Source organism: Apteryx mantelli, chromosome 2 (assembly GCF_036417845.1).
Source record: "Apteryx mantelli isolate bAptMan1 chromosome 2, bAptMan1.hap1, whole genome shotgun sequence".
Classification (NCBI taxonomy): domain Eukaryota; kingdom Metazoa; phylum Chordata; class Aves; order Apterygiformes; family Apterygidae; genus Apteryx; species Apteryx mantelli.
Window position 1 is genome coordinate 136,843,028 of NC_089979.1, and position 18,628 is coordinate 136,861,655.

At 34.9% G+C, this 18,628-nt stretch overlaps 1 protein-coding gene across 4 annotated transcripts in view; it reads left to right on the forward strand.

The window, feature by feature from the left end:
• The window catches only part of CRPPA (CDP-L-ribitol pyrophosphorylase A), a 134,204-nt gene that overhangs the window by 57,739 nt on the left and 57,837 nt on the right, over positions 1-18,628 (forward strand). For all 4 annotated transcript variants that reach the window (XM_067291624.1, XM_067291625.1, XM_067291627.1 and 1 more), the window contains 3 exons: positions 9,600-9,697; positions 14,735-14,824; positions 15,511-15,603. In XM_067291624.1, the coding sequence (XP_067147725.1) occupies positions 9,600-9,697; positions 14,735-14,824; positions 15,511-15,603 (281 nt within the window). The remainder of the gene's footprint in view (positions 1-9,599; positions 9,698-14,734; positions 14,825-15,510; positions 15,604-18,628) is intronic.

The window sequence follows — 18,628 nt, forward strand, 5'->3', positions numbered from 1 at the left end:
TGCAGCGTTTCTCTCTAGGCTTTCGCTAACAGCCTCTGGAGAGAAGAACGGTCTTCTGCTGATTCTGACCAGTCTAGAGATGTGAACTTGGCTAGCAGACATCCCCAGTGAACTAGTGTGCTATTGTGTCTGGCTGGAGACCCACGTAGTTGTGGATGTTCAGATACTGTGCTGCCAAGAGACATCCTCAGGGATAGTTTTTTTGGATATCTTCCTCCTCTTTACTCTTCTTTTGAATGATGATGAGATGCCAGCAACTTCCAGAATGGCATATTTAAAGCTGAATACCTACCTTCCCGTGTGGAATTTACTGTCTTTTGTGTTGTTACAAGACCTCTCTTACTTCTTCTTGTCACTGGCTACTAGTCTGTCTGTAACCCTGCTGAGCATAGCTGGCAGCAATCTCTTTGTGCAGGTGCTTGGTTTGGCAGGCCTCAGCGAAACTGTATGGCTAGGACTTTCCTACCTGTATGGAGAGGAGGGTGCCTCTTCCTGACACTGCATGCAACTTTGGATACCATTGGTATTAACTGTGGGATGGTGCTATATTAATGTAAAAGAGAGGATGATAGTTCCTCTTTGTGACAAGTTTTTGAAGAGGACACCAGGACTGAGCAGCAGTATTGTGCACCATATAGTACAGCCCTGTATCACATAGTTCAGTGGATTCAGGCTCCAGGTGCAGGTCAGCCGGAGTGCCCGAAGCGGCAGTCCTGCACGATGCTGTAAAGCTGGATGCAAGATACCAACGCTCAGCATGTCAGCTGGCATGCTGTCAGGGTGCTCAGAAAGAGTCCCAAAAGCTAAATAAGGTGGACAGGCAGGGAGTTAGGTTATTGAGGGCACTGTTGAAGTTGCTCTGGCTCCCCACTACTGTTTAAGTCTTCACAACTGATTTCTTTATCAGTAAGTGATCACGTTGACTTTTCTGGATGCATATTTTATTGATGGATGAGCTTAGGAATGTGATGAAGAACACTTTATTTTATCTACAGTTAAATTTGTTAGTGAACCAAACTGTGGTTTCCTTCAACTTCAGACACTGCCAGTTATCTTTTCTCTTAACCTGTTTATTTCGACAGAAAATCAATTTAAACTACATTAAAAATATTTGTTTTGATGAGTCATTCAGCTAAATGTTCACTTTGTGGTTATAAACAGTGGGGTTTTTTGTTTTTTGGGTTTTTTTTCCTTTGAGTTAGGAGCTTAATTTAACTGATCTTTAAATACTTAATTTTTTATGCTAGAATATTAAGATTATACTTGTGCCTGTGGACAGTTTTGCTTACGAACTCCTGGTTCACTTTTCCATGTTACTTTGCTATTATTTCTGAGGTTCTATTGCATTTGTGTAGTTTCTTCATGTATTAAATTGCAATTATGTAATTAATCAAATTAAATACAAGAAAAATGATTATGGCAATAAAATTATGTTTGAAAAAAAATGCAATTCTTCATCTGATTGTAATTGTGAGACTGTCTTTAGTCAGCTACATTAGAAATGTAATTCCACATAAGTAACAAGTCCCAACTCTTTCATAGAAACACAGCTAGATTTTTATCTACTGACCTAATGAGATTTAACAGATAAATTTCAGCTTGCTAAATTTGACTCGGATATAGGTAAGAAAAACATACGTGCATACATACGCGTGTGTGTGTATATCACTCATACACAAGGCAATGCAAAGAAACACTTCATAATGTAAAAAGACTAATGAGTTTTTAATCTTCTGAGACTGTTTTCTTAAAACATGACTTATTAATTTGCTTACTTCCTCAAGTCTTTCTTTTACAACTGTATTATGAAAGTCTCAGAATCCTAGCATCATTTGTTTTTATAAATAGTATGTTTAATGCTTTTCTTTACTTCAGCAGGTATGAACTTGTAGAGTATGCAGACAAGGTGGCACATGCCTATTTTTAATAGTCTCGAAGTAAGAAAACATTGTTTTACAATAAGGGTGACTCATCTAGAAATGTAGTTAAGATCTTGCTAATACAAAACATCCTAAAAAATTTCCATTAAGACTATTGCCCTCAGGGTAAGTATCTTTGAACTTTAGTTCAAAGATGTAAACTTCAAATGTAACTTCCCAGTAGAACTCTGTAATTTAGAGTTTGACTCTTTCTCTGTTTTTCTACCTCTTTTTTAAGGGCCCTCCTTCTGCAGCTATTTCACTTGAGTGTGCACATGCAGATTGGACACTTTGCCCTCATATTTGGCTAAATAAGTATCTGCTTATCTAGATGTATATAAAATTCTCTGTTTTGCAGGTGCAAAAAAGACATGTAGTTGTCATCTTTGCAATGCATTGTAATACATTCAAACTCTGTTTATAACTGTTGGGTGCTAATTACCATCGTTTGTGTTATAAGAAGAACCCACATGACTTTATAAAAACACTTAAAGGACAAATAGCAAAAGATTTACTAGTGGAAAGAAGAGGGTAGGCTGCAATTTCATGGGCACATTATAGTGCTCTTTAACTTGTGGCTGTTCTCTACTAATGAGGCAATGAATGGCAGATGGGGGAAGTACTGTTCATAATAGTTATTGTCAGATGAAAACAACCCTCTTCCTTGTCTTCTACCACAAAATATTCCACTTATATGCTGATATTGGTAGGGGCAATGTCAAGTTTGACTTTTGTTTTTTGTGACTACAGAGAAATGTGGAATGGGTAAACAAAGATTTGTTAGATATTTTTGGTTACCTGTGTTGTATCAATAACAATTTCAACTCATTCTCTTAAGTATGAATGAGTTAGATACTTGGCAATAGTTATTTCATTTTTCTTCTCTTTACAGTGGTAGAAACAACTCTGTTGGAAGATAGTAAGAGTGCCAGGGAGAACTGTACTGAATTTCCAGGGCCACTATTCTAGCCAGCAGCATTTTCTAGCCAGTATAATGTAGAAATTGAAAATTGTTTTCTCATAAATTAATTTGTTATTTTAAATTCACTGCAAACTTGTGAACAGATAAGTATTTGATGAATAAGGTATACTTCCAAAAAAGTAGGAATTTTAATGATAGACCAGAAATGCCATGATGTGTAAATACATTTACAAAAGGAAGTGTATGTTTATACATATATGTGCAATTGAAAGAAAAAATTTACTTCTGTAGGCTAACACCTATTTGCCATTCAGAGGCATTTTTATTGGTCTGGTATTAATTCTGTAGGATATGATATTTATGATCTTTAGTCAAACAAAAATATTATAATTGCTGTTTGTTTGTGGCATGCTCTTTAGGGTAAACTTTAAGCTAGTTATGGCAGTACACTTAATATATTTATTTAACTAGAGTAATTCTATAGACATATACATGTTTTAATCTATAATTTTGGGTGTGATCAGGGTCTAATCTAAGGTGAAGACCATAACAGAAGAACATAAGAACAGCATAACCATAAGTACTGAATAATGATCTGACCTACAACAATTGTGTTGTAATACTTTCAGTGTATGAAAGAAGGGCATAGAAGGTAGTCAGGTTAAAAATTAATTTTCAGTTTTAACCTAAATAATTTTTTTTGTTTGAAGATATTTTTGTCTTTTTTAGTTAAAGGTGTATTTTCTCCTTTTTAATTTTCAAAAACTTCAAATGTTTAAGTCTCCAAGCTGGAATTTCTGTGTTTATTTTGCAGTTCCAAAGGTTTTACAAAATACTTCTTGAAGATATTTTGTTTATTGCTTCACTGTTGACAAAAATAGAGACTATGTAGATCTTTTTTACTAAACTTTAAAAAAGAATCTGCTGAAATCTACCTACCCTGGTGAATTAGAATAATCTTAAATACCTAACATGCTGCATTATAGTCTTATAACTACAGATTTTCTTAATATCAGTGTGTCTATGGCAGAGAAACCAGGAAGCCTGCATCTCACATAGCTGAGGATTTAGCTAATACAAGCAAAACTCACTTTAAATGCATGACCTTTTAATGACATCTTTGCAGGCCTGCTAGAGAAAGGGAATTTTCATTTCTGAGGTGTGTTAATGTTGCTGTATAAATGCAGGTGTGTGTGCGTGAATTCTTCCTTTATTGTCACTAGCTATTAGAAGAATGTGGGAGTGTAACAGTCATTTCTTGCAGATTAAAAACCAAAGAAACAAAAAAAACATACTCAAATTTTATCCCTTATAAATTCATACAGGTTACTTTCGATGCTGCAAAATTTTCATGTGAAAGTAAGTCAGTACATTACATTGTTTTAGAAGCTAATGTCAGGAAATCTTTCATTTTAGCCAGGAAAGTCTTGTCTAAGGAAAAAACACTAAGATATAATTGAATATGAAAGAAATTAATGTTTAACAATAATGGGGGGAGAAACCTGTAGAAAGTGCTCAGAGTGGTGTTAAAGGATAATGAATAGTAAAATTGGCAAGTACCTCCCCAAATTTCATCAGACAGAAAAGGGAATTTCATTTCTATGAAAATTTTGAAAAGCTGGGACACATCTAAGTAAATGTAGACATTAAATGACATTAAATATTTATACCTTAAGCTAGTAACTGATGGGTCCCATTACAGCTGGTGGAGGTTTAGTCAAGATCATCTGTGGAGTCCAGGGAACAATTAGTCTTGTCCAAAAGTGAAAAACTAAAATATGTCAGTTAAATTGTTTCCTTAAGAGTGCCTGTTTGTTGGCTACAGGGAACCTAGTGTGAGTAGCTTTAGGTGTAGGAAGGAAGGAAGAATCCCACTAGAAAATCTTTTCTTTGCTGCTTGATACAGCATTAAGGATTCTACTAGAGAGAGAGAGAGAGAGGCTTAATGGAACCAGTTGTGAAATCTTACCAGCTTTATCTTTAATCAAGAAAATTCCTACTGCTTTTCTGATAGAGAAATTCAATGTTTGGCCTCACACAGTTTGGCAGTGTTAATGGCTTTTAGCTATTTTTAGTTTTATGGGAAAATATGCTCTGAGTACATTAAATGTGGTGCAGTGTTGGGAGGGTTACTCCATAATCAGGGACAGCTGAGAAGAAGTCAAGAGTAAATGGGAGACAGGTGCTGGGAAGAGGTGGTTTCCAGGAAAATAAGAAGTTTAAAATAAATAGAGGAAGGGGAAGCCAAAGCAAGAGAGAGACTTTGGTAGGTAATATAATAGTGATAAACCAAAGGATGGGTTAGATGAAGAGGAGAGAGGAAAGAAAAGTAGAACAGAGGCGATGAGGCAGAGGAGGAGTAGGCCTCGTCACAAAGGTATAGCTAGCATGTTCAGTGTTTCCTTTATATGCAGCTGGTATGTTATTCAAAACAACTTGTTTTACATCAAAATTTCCAGAAATTCCATCCCACTTGTTGAGATTCAAGCAAAACTTTTGACACTGTCTCCCACAATATGCTTGTATCCAGGTTAGGATCTACTGGAGCAAGTCCAGTGAAGGGATGCTAAGGTGATTAAGGGACTGGAGCATCTCTCGTATGAGGAAAGCCTGAGAGAGTTGGTCCTGTTCAGCCTGGAGAAGAGAAGGCTCAGGGGGGATCTTATCAATGTGTATAAGTATCTGAAGGGAGGGTGTCAAGAGGATGGGGCCAGACTCTTTTCAGTGGTGCCCAGCAATAGGACGAGAGCCAATGGGCACAAACTGAAACACGGGAAATTCCGTCTGAACATAAGGAAAAAACTGTGAAGTTGACTGAGCACTGAACAGGTTGCCCAGAGAGGTCATGGATTCTTTATCCTTTGAGATATTCAAAAACTGTCTAGACAGGGTGCTGGGCAACATGCTCTAGGTGACCCTGCTTGAGCAGGGGGGTTGGACTAGATGATCTCCAGAGGTCCCTTCCAACCTCAGCCATTCTGTGATTCTGTGATCACATTTTGGACAACTCAATGAGTAAAAGAACTGGTTGGATGGTTGGGATCAAAGGGTACTAGTTAATGTATTGTATTCTACCTGGCAGTCGGTAACAACTGGAGTAGTTCAGGGGTTTATACTGGGACCTCTTCTGTCTCACATCTTTATCAGTGACCTAAAGGTGATGGAGTGTATTGTCACCAAGCTGGTAGATGACACCAACCTGGGATGACCAGTCAATATATTCAAAGGCAGGACTGCTGTTCACAGGGACCTAGTCCAGCTGTAGAAATGGGCTGACAGGAACCTTATGAAATTCAACATGGACAATGCGAAGTCCTGCACCAGAAAGTAGTAACCCTTGCAACAGTACAGGTTGGGGGATGACTGAGTGGTGAGCAGCTCTGCTGAAAAGGACCAGGAAGTCTTGGTAGACAGCAAGTTGAACCTGAGCTAGCACTGTACCCAAGACAAGAAGAACATTGATAAACTGGAGCATGTTTATTGGATGGTCACCAAGATGGTTAGGGGCTGTGCCCTTTGAGAAGGGGCTGGGAAGCTAGCTTTGTTCAACCTGGAGAAGAGAAAGTTTAGGAAGCTAATAGCAGCTATAGAAGCTAATAACCTCCATACAGCCATACCTATTAGAGGTTGTCGATAGAACAGAACTAGGCTTTTCACAGTGGTGTATGGTGGGAGGACATTTCTTGTCAAAAAAGACAATTTTTTTTGTCCAAAAAACAAAAATCGGAACAAGTGAAGTTTCAATTCAATATAACAAATCTTTTATCATAAAAACAGTCAAGCAATGGAAGAGGTTGCCTGGAGAGGTTGTGCAGTCTCCATTCTCAAAGGTTTTCAAGACCCAGCTGCATAAAGGGCTGAGCAACTTGGTCTGACCTCATAGCTGACCCTGCTTTAAGAAGGAGGTTAGACTAGAGACCTCCTGAGGTCCCTTCCAGCCTGAATGATCCTGTGAAAAACAAAATTTTGTTAGCCGAGTATTAGAATTGGCCATGATGTGTCATGAAATCTTATGGCTTTCCAGAATGAGTATCATTCACCTGACACAAACTTCTGAAAACCAGGAATGAAGTTTTGCACACAGTTAGCTCTACCTTCAGTCAACAGAATTCATTGAACTACTGGGAGTTACTAACAAGCATTCCAGCTGCATTCACTGAATTCAGTTTAATTATGCTGAATGGTAGCTGGATCAGCTTATCAGAGCTGGGACACAGGCAATCTTAGAGAGAGGGAGAGAGTCTACTCTGTATTCCCTCCAATACAGGAAGTGTACAGACCATCTAAATTAACATACAGATTTTATGGCCACTTAGAAAAGTTAATATTTAAATTGAAAATGAGTTTTAACCCTCAATTAGAACAGAGCTGATGCTTTGCTATAATGGTTTTATAAACAAAGATTTCCCAAACCTACCTTGTACATCTGATCATTTGAAAGTATGCAGTATCTTTTCAATGCATGTATTATCATTACTTTCATTTTTTTTCATACTTTATTAGGCTTTCCCCCTCCCACATTACATTCCTCCTCCAGTTTAAAAATATCTTTTCACAGTTCATCCTGCTTTCTTTTCTTCTTTCTTAAATCTAACCTGCAAATCTTGGTCACCTTTTTTGTAGACTTCTCACCTTTCTCATTTAGATTGCAAGAAGCAACTGCAAGGAAGAAATTTAAGGGGGACGGAGAGAGAAGTGAGATTGATTTTATAGTTGCAGCATTTGAACAGCCTCTTCTTCAGGCTACATTTGATCCTGCTTGTTGTTTACAGAGTTCTTTTTTTAAAAAAAAAAACCCACTAAGTCTAAGTTATGGTGCCTTTTTGGATTCCACAGCCTTCTTCCACATGTGTATTTTTGTAATAGCTCCACTCTGACCTTCTTCATTAAATTGTTTAGTTCCACAAATCTGAGTTCTTGAAATCTGATATGCCAGTCTGTTTCATTATGTACATCTATCCTGTATTTGCAATTTGTCTGCATCCCTTCAGTACTAAATTCAAGTGGCTCTTGCTCTCTGATTTCAAACTATCCACCGGTTTCCATCTACTGATAAGAAACTAATTCAATATGGTTTCCCATTGACCCATTTTTTTAGACTGTAATAAAGTTATTCTGTATTAAGTAGAGGTCAACTTTGATGCATGTTCAGTATAATTTTTTGCCCAACAAATCTATGGGAATATAATTTCTTCCACAGTTGTGGTATTCTGTGATTTCCAGTCCTGTGAGAACTGGTCATGCATTTTTTGTCATTCTCACTTTCATCTGGCTGTGATGGTTTATAAGCAGATGTTTATTGTTTTCTCTTTCTTTTTTTCTTTCCCCTGTTCTTGCTAACTTAATACAAAGGAAGTTGCTACCATGCTTTTCATTATCACATTATAAATTTTGGACATCATAAATGTCCATGATTCATAGAATCATTCTAATCATCTTTTGGGATCCTCAGTGATTAATTCACTTTTCCTGATCACAAAAATTTCTTAGAAATCACAACCATCTTTCAATAATATTAACTCTGCAAGAGCTTTTAAATTAATTTTTAGGTCTGTATGTCTATTTTTGTAAAGAAGTCTTTGAGTTTATGATAAAAAGTGAGATGTTTACTTAAATAATCTTAAATACGTCTGATTGAACTTACCATTGGTATATAATTATTGAAAATCTTACCATATGCAACTAATATATATCTTTATATTCAGACTTGTTTGAGTAGTCAGGCCATATTTTTTATAATTTCTTTTACATCTTTCACTACCATTTTATGTTGTGGTGGTATTCTATATATTTTTGTCTCTTAAGCCTCATTGAAGTCTGCTTTAAATATAAAAACTTTGTTTTTTTGAAATATTTAGCTGCTTGCAGAATGGCTACCCTAAAGACAGCACAAATCTTATGTTTCAATATGCATACTAACAACATCTAAAGGATAACATTTTGAATTTGAAGCAAAAATTCCAGATTTGGGTTATTTTCATTTGTTTGCTTAAAGAAAGGAAAAGACTCGCTAATCTTGAAACTATAGTCAATACCAGGAGAAAATACTAATTCTTTGAAAAATTTGTTTTATAGAGCAGATCAAGCATCAATTTGAAAGTATTACTTTTGTTATCCACAAAAGATTGTCTTTTTTCCCACAGCACTGTAAGTTCTAATAAGTTTCCAGTTGCAAGACCTTTGTCCCTGACTCTCAACCCTTTCTGATACTGAGATGAACAGTTAGATCTCCTGTTTCCTTAAGTTCAGTACAGTTTTAGTTGCTACTATGTGGTATATATTGTGGGAAGGAGGATTTATGTTATCCAGTGTCTTCTGCTTATTTTTGCTTGCTCTGTAATAGCACCTTTCCCAGTATTGCTGATACTGCATTTAGTGACCCATTAAAGTGATAAGCACTATGAATATTTCAAGAAATTACTTTTGTGGTTGTCATCTAATGTCAGTAATGTGGACCTGAACAAATACCTTTTCATAGGTGTCCATTGTTTAAGTAAGCTTTTGAAACAGTCCTTTTGTGATATTTTCACATTGTACATAATTATATAAAGTATAATGTAAAGCTTGAGTTGTAATCTATATTAATTGTGCCAACTTCCCTTGAAATAAATCTTAAAGTTAAATTTACAGCTGTTGAAAAGGTTCTGTTGAGAGACAGCAGTATATGAATTGAAAGTAATGTTCAGCAGATTAGTAATTTTACTTGACGTATTCTTTGCATGAAACATTCAGTTCTTTATTTTTCTCCTTGATCGCAGACAACCTATCACAACAAATTTGTGTTATTACTGATGTGAAGGAAGATGCAGTGCAAGTTGGTTTACTTCTTCATGAATCTCTGAAAAGCCAAATAAAAGTAAGTACGGCCCTGGTTGTAAATTTTATGATTAATCTAATTTTTCTGGTTGTCACAACTTGTAAGAAATGGTCTAAGTATTGTGACTACAGAAGCTAAGGCCTTCTATGTCACTCTAGTGTTACAAGGCATTAACACCAGGTGTGGGAGCTACCAAGAAAGAAGCATCTTCTGCCCAGTTATGATGTGGAGATGCTCTTTAAAATGTATATATTAGATTAGAGGAGAAAATGGATCCAGACAGCAGAAAGAACTTTTTTTTTTTGAGGGGGGGGTGGGATTTTATGGATTCAGTAAGCCCAAATTGTTAGATTTGTCACAGAAGAAATACTTTTGTTACTTTGAGGTCTGAACTAAAATCTGAACCAATTAAAAAATAAGTTGCCTTCCTGCAAAACTGCAAATGCAAAGTCAAAGTAATCGGTCTTTGTGCAGAGATATGGAAGTAAATTTCACTGAAAGGGATTGCTATTGGAAGCCCTGTTGTAGAATACTGATGGAGTTTTCCATTGGCATTTAATTACCTTGTCCTTTTTTGTTATTCCTACAGATGGAACTGCAATATGTTTTCATTTTTCCAAAGATAATTAGCATTTGATAATGGGGTAATTCTTAATTATGTCTTAGTGATGATGTCACATCTTTGCATTTCTCTAAGGAGAAATACAGCAGTACTAGCTGCTCAAAAATAGAGGTTTCCTGAATTGCATGATGTTTCTTCAGTGTGCTGGAAAATAAGACTGATTGTAGTGTGGGCCTGTAGCTGAATGGGTTTTATTCATGCGTATTGATCTTCTGCTTCCTATGCTTAATTAATTTTTGGATGTTTTTGTGTAACTAACTGTTTCGCTATTTTATATTTATTATATTTACTATGGAAAATCATGCTTTATATCTACTGCATATCTACATGTACAAGTGCAAAACATTGGAACACTTGAGTAAGACTTTTTCTTTTCTGAATGGCTGTATAATGGAGTAGAAGTATGTTTGCATTTCACTGATACCAGTTCACACCACTACTTTTTCTTTTTCTTCTCTTGCTTTAAATTATTCTGGAAATACTAGAAAGACATCACTTACCCATATTTGAAAAAAAGTACTTCTTTTATGTGTTGACTTACACATGTATTATGTTTGCATATAGCCACATTAATAATACCATAAGAAACACTTCTAAGCCAGTAAGAAAAAGCTAAGCATATGTTATGTCCAAGCATCCAACATTCTGAAGCCAAACTTAACCTCAAATCAGGCTAGCACCAAAACAAAACTTAAAGAACTAAAATCTGTAATGTGCTTCCAAATTTTCATTGCAAAAATAACTTACTGTTGGGTTGGTGGGACATCTAAACCTATGGTGTGTTTGATTAATCCACAAATAAAATGACCACAAACAAGATAATGAGGGCATCAAGTGAAGGGATTCCTACCGATATGGGACTGAATTTTTTTTGATGGCTCTATTAAATCAGTTTATTTAACAGTAGTTGTCAGAATCTGTACTTTTAGCACCTTTCTTTTCTTTTTTGATCCATGTTTTCTTTCTTCATAATTTTGTTGATTGTTAAAATTCTGTTTAACACTTTAAAACATTCCTGCAGGTGGCATCTGCAAAAGAACTCCAAAGAGATCCCTGTATATTAGTGTTGCTTGAAACATCCTCATTCATTTTGTGAACCCTTTGAGTTCTTTCTATTTAATCACTTAATCATTATGTAACAAGTTCTTTTTACTGAGATAATATTTTAGGCTAATTTTTACTCTCCCAAGCAGTGTTATAATTAACTGATGTTTTTCATAACTTTGATTAATATTCAGTTAGTTTAAAAAAAATACTTTTGCATAGGACACTGACATGCCAAATAAAATAAAAATTAATTTCCATTAATTGACAATGAATTGAGGATTCCGGTTTGGCAGTGTTAGCTCTTTACTCGCTCGTCAGTCAGCAAGGACTGTGATTCACCTGTCTACTTTCTGATGGGTAATCTGCTATTGAATTGGTATTTCCTGAATGCTGTTTCATAGCAAAGTCTGTTTTTATCACTTAGTCTGACCTATTGCATAATACGGGAATCGAATTAATTCCGTTATTCACAGAGCTGGATGTGAGAGGTAAATCGAAAATACAAATGATTAAAGCCTTGGAGACTAGTTAAACCATTTCATTAATTGTCAGATCATTTCTTAAGGCTATTTCCTCCTTATCTGAAGAAGATAAGAATTCAGAAGAATTAAAATAGGCTTAAAACTTGATTATCATCACTGATAATGTCTTCCATAGCTTGAACATCCAGTGTCTCTCTTAGAATATAAAAACTATAGACAAGAGACCTGAAATGAGACTGAAATCGACAGAGATAATAATCAGTGGATCTTTCAGGAAACTGCACAAAAACTACTGATTCTACATAGTGTTAGGAAAAGACAGAAAATGCATGTCAATATTGGAGGATTGCCGGAGAAATAAAAATAGTAACGCGTACGATATGATCATTTGCTCTTTCATTGCTTTGGAATAGGTGCTGTCTAGAAAACATTTTGGATGATCAGTCCCAGCTACCCTGGAATCTACTTTGTTCCAAATAAATTGATAAGTAACTCTACTAAGAGCTTCTTTGGAGACATGCTTCTATATTTTAAAAAATTGATTTCTCTTGAGTTTACTCACTCTAATAGTTTTTCTTTCAAATTATGAAAAGTGAAAGGTAACCGTACAATTTGTTTAGGAATTCTATAATTTGTCTGCAGAAGTGTGCTCCAGTGAAGAGATTTTTTTCCAATATTGTTATAGTAGAAGAAAATCACAAATGATGATGTAAAGAAGCATTGGGTAGTCAGTTCATAGAATGTAAATTCATTTACTAGTTTGGAATTTGCTTCAATTTACAAAAAAAAATCCATATGCAGTAGTATGTAAAATGAGGCTTTTCTTTTCAAACATGAAAATAGCCTTTCATGTACTCGTTTGCGTGATGTTGTGTGCATCTATGGGTGAGTGTGTGTGTATCTGTACAAGGATGGATAGGCGGGTAGAAAAATTGCAGAGTAATCCTGTTTTGAATAGAAAAAAGAGATTAGATTCAGGCTTTTAGCTGATTCCGAATGGCTTAAACTTGCTTATATTTAGACTGAACACCCTTGCCCAAACTACCTATTAAAAAGTGAATTTGGCAAGGTACTGAGCACAGTTATCCTGAACGAGCATATTAGCCTGTGTTCAGTTTTAAACACATGAATAGTTTCACTGAAGTCTTGCATGAATATGGGCAGAGCTCTGCATTTCATATGAGAGAGAATTCTTTTGAAAACTAATAAGAGTTACACATTTATGAAGATTTGAGAACCAAGCTCTTAATACGTTGAACAACTCGCCAAAAGAGGGATGTGTGTATTTATGCATATACCACACATACGTATGTCTTGTTATGATTTTACCTGTGTTCCACCCCTCCCAGAATATAGATCTAGCTGTGCCTACTTTTCCAAGAGAGGCATCTGATCTTTTTGCTGGATAATATAGTTGTAAAAAAAAAGACTCAGTGTACTGTCATATCAGATCATTCAAATTAAAACTCTAATACACTATATATTTTTTTAAATGTTCAAAAATCCTTAAACATCATGTATTGTAACTTTTCAAGGAAAAAAAAATAGTAGGCCTTCTCCTTTGAATCATATTCCATTTACCTTCTGAAAAGACTCTGGTATGCAGTATGTTCCTCTTCATTTGAGTATGTGTAAGGTTGTGAAGATAATGGTGATTTCTGATTTTACTGCAGAAGCTCAAGTCAGAAGAGCCCTGGAGTATTGCATTTTTCAGTATTTTTAGTAATTTTTGCCTTCTGTGTTTTCCTTCCCTTGCTCTTCAAAATATTAAATAATAGCTATTTAGAGCTGCATTATCAAATTTTCCTCCAAAATGGTTCTAAAATCTTTAATGCATAAATTTCAACTTTGAGTTATAAATCACCTTCCTTTGCAAACAAGTTAGCTGCCCAAGTATTACAAAAATAAACAAATAGCAGTACAACTTTAGATAATAGTGTAAAGCCTTCTTTAGATAGGTATTTGGTACTTCTGTTGGATTGTGGGTTAAGTGACATTTGAGGGAACGGAGCAGAGTATATCAGTTCTTTTGATGGCTGTTAGCATATAGGATGTGTTCTGGACTGAAATAAATCTGAGCAGTGCAACAGGGAGGTTAGCTGGCTAAACAGAATCAACATGAAGTTTTTGGCCTTTTTTCAACTGTGTCTGTTGGCTTTAAAATGCTATCTCCTTCTAGGGAACAAATCTCCCTTCCAATATCTGGTTTGCCATTTTACTTGAGGCAACCCTGAAGCTGATGATGTAGTAGAATCTACTTTTTATTTTAATTACGATAAGATCATTTCTTATCTGGTGTCATAGCTGAAGGTTGCAAAATAAATATGATTGTCATTAAGATACTATTTTAAAGTATTGACTGAAGAAATGCTTTCTAGGGGAAAATCTAAATGTTGCTTGGTGTATACAGAATTCCAGAATACCTAGGCAGTTGGAATTCCCTATGTACTTATTTGTTTTTTAATTGCATGAGGACCATATAGGTATTTATTGAACATTGGAGAGGTTTACTGAGAATTAGTCACTGAAACCTTTTAGATCATCTTGACCCTATAAACAGTCTTTTCCTCTCTGGGAATGGTTGAACGTACTGAGACAGGCTGTGGCTCTAGTGCCTAGAATGCTCCATCTAGCAGAGGAGCAGCTGCTTGGAATGACTCCCTCTAGCAATACGCTGAAGCAAAAACTTGCAGAGTTTACCTTTTGCCAGTCTACCAGCTCGGCAAGGTACTGGACTTGGTGCTTCACTGTTGTGTCACTTAAAAATTTGAGCAGGGTTTTTAATTCACATATTAGAAATACTATTTGCCAATTTTATATCACGTGAATGAACAAATCCACCATAATGGTGGAAGCTTAAGCAGATAATTAATGCTAAAGTCAAATGTGTGGAGGGTTGGTTTTGTTTGTTTTTTTTCTCATTAGGTTGAAGCTATATCAATATCTCTATGCAAAAATGACAGCCATCTACAGAACATGTTTTCAGGACGGTGCTACAATTTTATTTACATACACGTAAGTAATAAGGATTTATGCTTTCAGTTTTATAAATTAAAAAAAGTGTATTAGTAATGGTAAATGATAAGCATATGTTTGAATAATAAGTTGTTTCTTATTTCTAACCTCTTGGTATATCCGTTTCTATGTTTGGTATTTCTGAAGTGCACCAAACTAGATCTTTGAGATAGCGGTCCAGTCTTTCTTTCCTGTTTTTTACACTTCCTCCAGTCATAGGTATCTAGTTAAACCAAAAATGAAATTCTTGAACAAGAGGAACACATCAGGAACACAGCTGAACGTAGTTTAAAATTTCCTTTCATAGAGATTGGAGGGAAGTGAACTGTCTCATGAACAGGTATATCCTATGTGTGGTCATTGCTACCATGGTCTAAATTGGTATTTACTATCTTGAACAGATTCATGCCACACAATCTTTATTTGGGTCCCTCTGATGGAACAGGAAGGTTTTAACGGAACCTTATTTGAGACCAGTCAAGGGCCTTAAAAGATGTTATATACATTTCCTAAAAATAATATTATTAATCTCAACTTTTTTCCATATATCCATAACTTTACCAAACAAAAGCATTACAAATATAAAAAATGTGATGTATCTTTTTTTTAGTAAATAACACATCTTTAAATTCCATTTTTATGAAATAACTTTGTTTTTAGTAATTTTAACATTTGTTTTCATTTAGGATAAACAATCTGCATTTCAAGAAACCCAGCTGCTAGTGGATGTTTTGGAAAAATCAAATATTACTCTCTTATATCCAGTTATTCTTATTTTGGTAGGTTAACTCTTATAAATTACTGTAGTAAACATCTAATAAAATGTTTTTAAATGTTAGACTTCAAACTATTTCAAGAGACACTGCTAACTGAGTAAAATGGTAAACTTGAACTGTAAATTTAATCGTAAAGGGTGTCATTGCACTGCAGCAAATGTACTACATCCTGTCAGGAAATAAACCAACGCTAGCAAAAGGCAACTTATTAGTTATATATTTCATTAAAATATTCATAGTGGCTAGTCATATTGAACTATTAGCTCCTGCTTTGCTGTTGTGCCCCATCTCTGCTGGGTGTACTGCAGCATGATGCATTCTGCTGGAATGTTTAGTCAAAGGAGAACTAAGTGGCTTTATTTTTATCTGTTCTTTGTGGTTTATTTGAAGTTTTAAAATTATTATTGCTTTTCTGGTTCAAGTATTAAAATGAATTTTTAAGTACTGTGCAGTATAATTTTAAAACATATGTACGGCTGAAGAATCTGTTCTCGTACATGGCAAAAGTTTTAAAGCGTATTTTCAGGTGAAATTCTAAATATTTGACTGTTTCTGCCAGAATAGTTTAATAGCCCACATGGAAGACAGCTGAAGGTGTACATGAATTTTGTTTTACTCAAACTGTGAAAAAGAAAATGTGAGTAGATTTGAAAATTTCTTTGCTGTGTAATAAGGCATAATTCTGTCATTTTATTTTCTGGTTTAGTAGTTAGGGTTGGATGTATTGTAGTATTGTGTGGAATGAGTCATTTGTGCCATCTGTCCCCAAGGAGTATGCTTTTGGACTACATTTACTATACTCTCTAGTAAAAATGCATCATAATCTGTTGTGATTTTAAAATATCGCTCTATGTATGAAGCACTTGTAAATGGATAAATAATTATTCTACCTGAAGCAAAAGAATCCTGAATAGTTTCTGAAGTGTAAAATCTAATGATCTGAAGGTAAAACTGAGGGTTTACTTCTCAATTTTAGTCTTAATCTGAAATTTACCTTCCATAAGTGATGAAATTTTATTACCTCTTTAACAAATAGATATGAAGATTCTACTTTATAAATGAAAAATTCAATATCCTCACCTAATGTATGTTGTTGCCTCAAGTCCTGGGAGAGTATGATTCTTTGCACATGGAGACTTAGCACTTTATTTCTAGCCTGTTGTCTTGACCACATTTTTGAGGAAATTCAGGGTGGAGCTTCAATTTTACTAAATTTTCAAACAGAAGTGAATTATTTCCGCATTTGAAAATGAGAGTAATGATATGCCTCTAATTCTGATGCCCATTCACAAGGCTAATGGAAAGGCAGAATGTTCTTTTCTGGACTGAGAATGTTTTCATTAGCCCTTCATCAACAACTTCAAAAATGATTTCTCTGTGTTAAATTTTGGGGGAGCATGGTTAATGAAAGTTAGAATTGTTGTTGATCAGCTAGGTAATACTATAATATTAAAAACACGCTTTCTTTTTTTTTTGCTTTTTTTTTTCTCCCAGATTCATAGGTAATCTCTACCATGGATTGTGAATTAGTGTTTGTTTTGTTTTATTTTGTTTTTTTCCTAGACACATGGAATATAAGAGCTTTGTTTGTATCATTGCAGTTATAAATATCTCTGACTTAATACTTTCAGAGAAATACATAAGGATTGAAAAAAAATGCTTACACAAACTCACTGTGAAACTCAGAGGTTTTGTCCCTAAGATCCATAGATCTTGAAGTCATCATAGAATCCAGCATTATCTTTAAAGAAAGCTTACTTGTTTGCACAGCCTACTGAAGGCACAAATAATTTAAGCAAACACCTTTTTAAGCAGTCTCAGTAAAATATGGTACGTTTAATCCCTTTTGCACTGCATTCTGGATGCATATTTCATGCATCAGTTGTTCCTAACAAACATTTGAAATTTCCCTAATCTAGACAGTGGGAGAAGAGTCTTGCAATTAGGTGGAAAGAATTGGTAACATTAAAAACACTTTTTACACATGTAAGTGTATCTATCTCTCTAAAAACAAAAAAGTACCCTACCTACAAAAAGACATTTTGTGCTACACGTTCTAGTTTTATGGAGTTACCACATTCTCTTTTAGAAATGCAAGATGGAAAAAATAGGAGGAGGACTGGGAAATAGGTTTTAAATGACTAAAGAATTAGCTAAACAAATCATTGTCTCATATTAATCACTGGGATCTATTTAAGTCCTTTAAACTTCCAATCCCTAAAACTTTTTACAGATGGTATGGCTTGGGGAATAGAAACTTCTTTCAGCAGTCTTTAATTACATTGAATGTTGGGTGTTCTCTTAAATAACACTTAAGTAGTATTCTCCTCAGCTTTACTTTTTGTTAAATATCTCACTTAACATAAAGCCTGAATGAATTGTTAGAGAAAAGTCCTGTAAGATGCTTCCCTTTTGATGTAGAAGGTTACATTTAACATTTCTCAGACAAATGTGACTCCGAATTTTAGGTAATATGATGTTTATATGCATAGGTTTTAGGTTCAAGTTGAATGGATAACATTATTCCTTTCTACTCTCAAAAGTAAACCTGTTCCTGGTAGTGAAGAACTGAAAGGAGAATGGAAAGTTAGTTGCTTTCCTCATTTAAACTTTATAGTCAGTAACATTTTGTTTTCAGCCTGCAACCCAGTCTAATTTAGACTTTTGTGTAATTAGAAAGTTCTCATCTAGTCTTTGATTTCAGAACGCTTGTGACTTTTTCATAGCAATCTGATAATTAAGAGAATTGATTTTAGTTTTTGTTCCAGTGTTCAACTTGTTTGATTGTAAGAATAACAAGTGTTATTACAGCACCAGATTACCAATTTATCCAACCTGTTAATCAGCCAAATATCCCAGTAGAAGAATGGTCAGCCCTGGATATAATGATTTCTGTGCATATTCCATCTATGAATTGCAATAGATGAAGAACCAGGTGCAAAGGCTATCGCTCTAGCCTTTAGGACAGCTTAAAGTTGCAGGAGAAACAGGGAAGCACAGAGGTAAACTTCATGCAATCATTTTACCT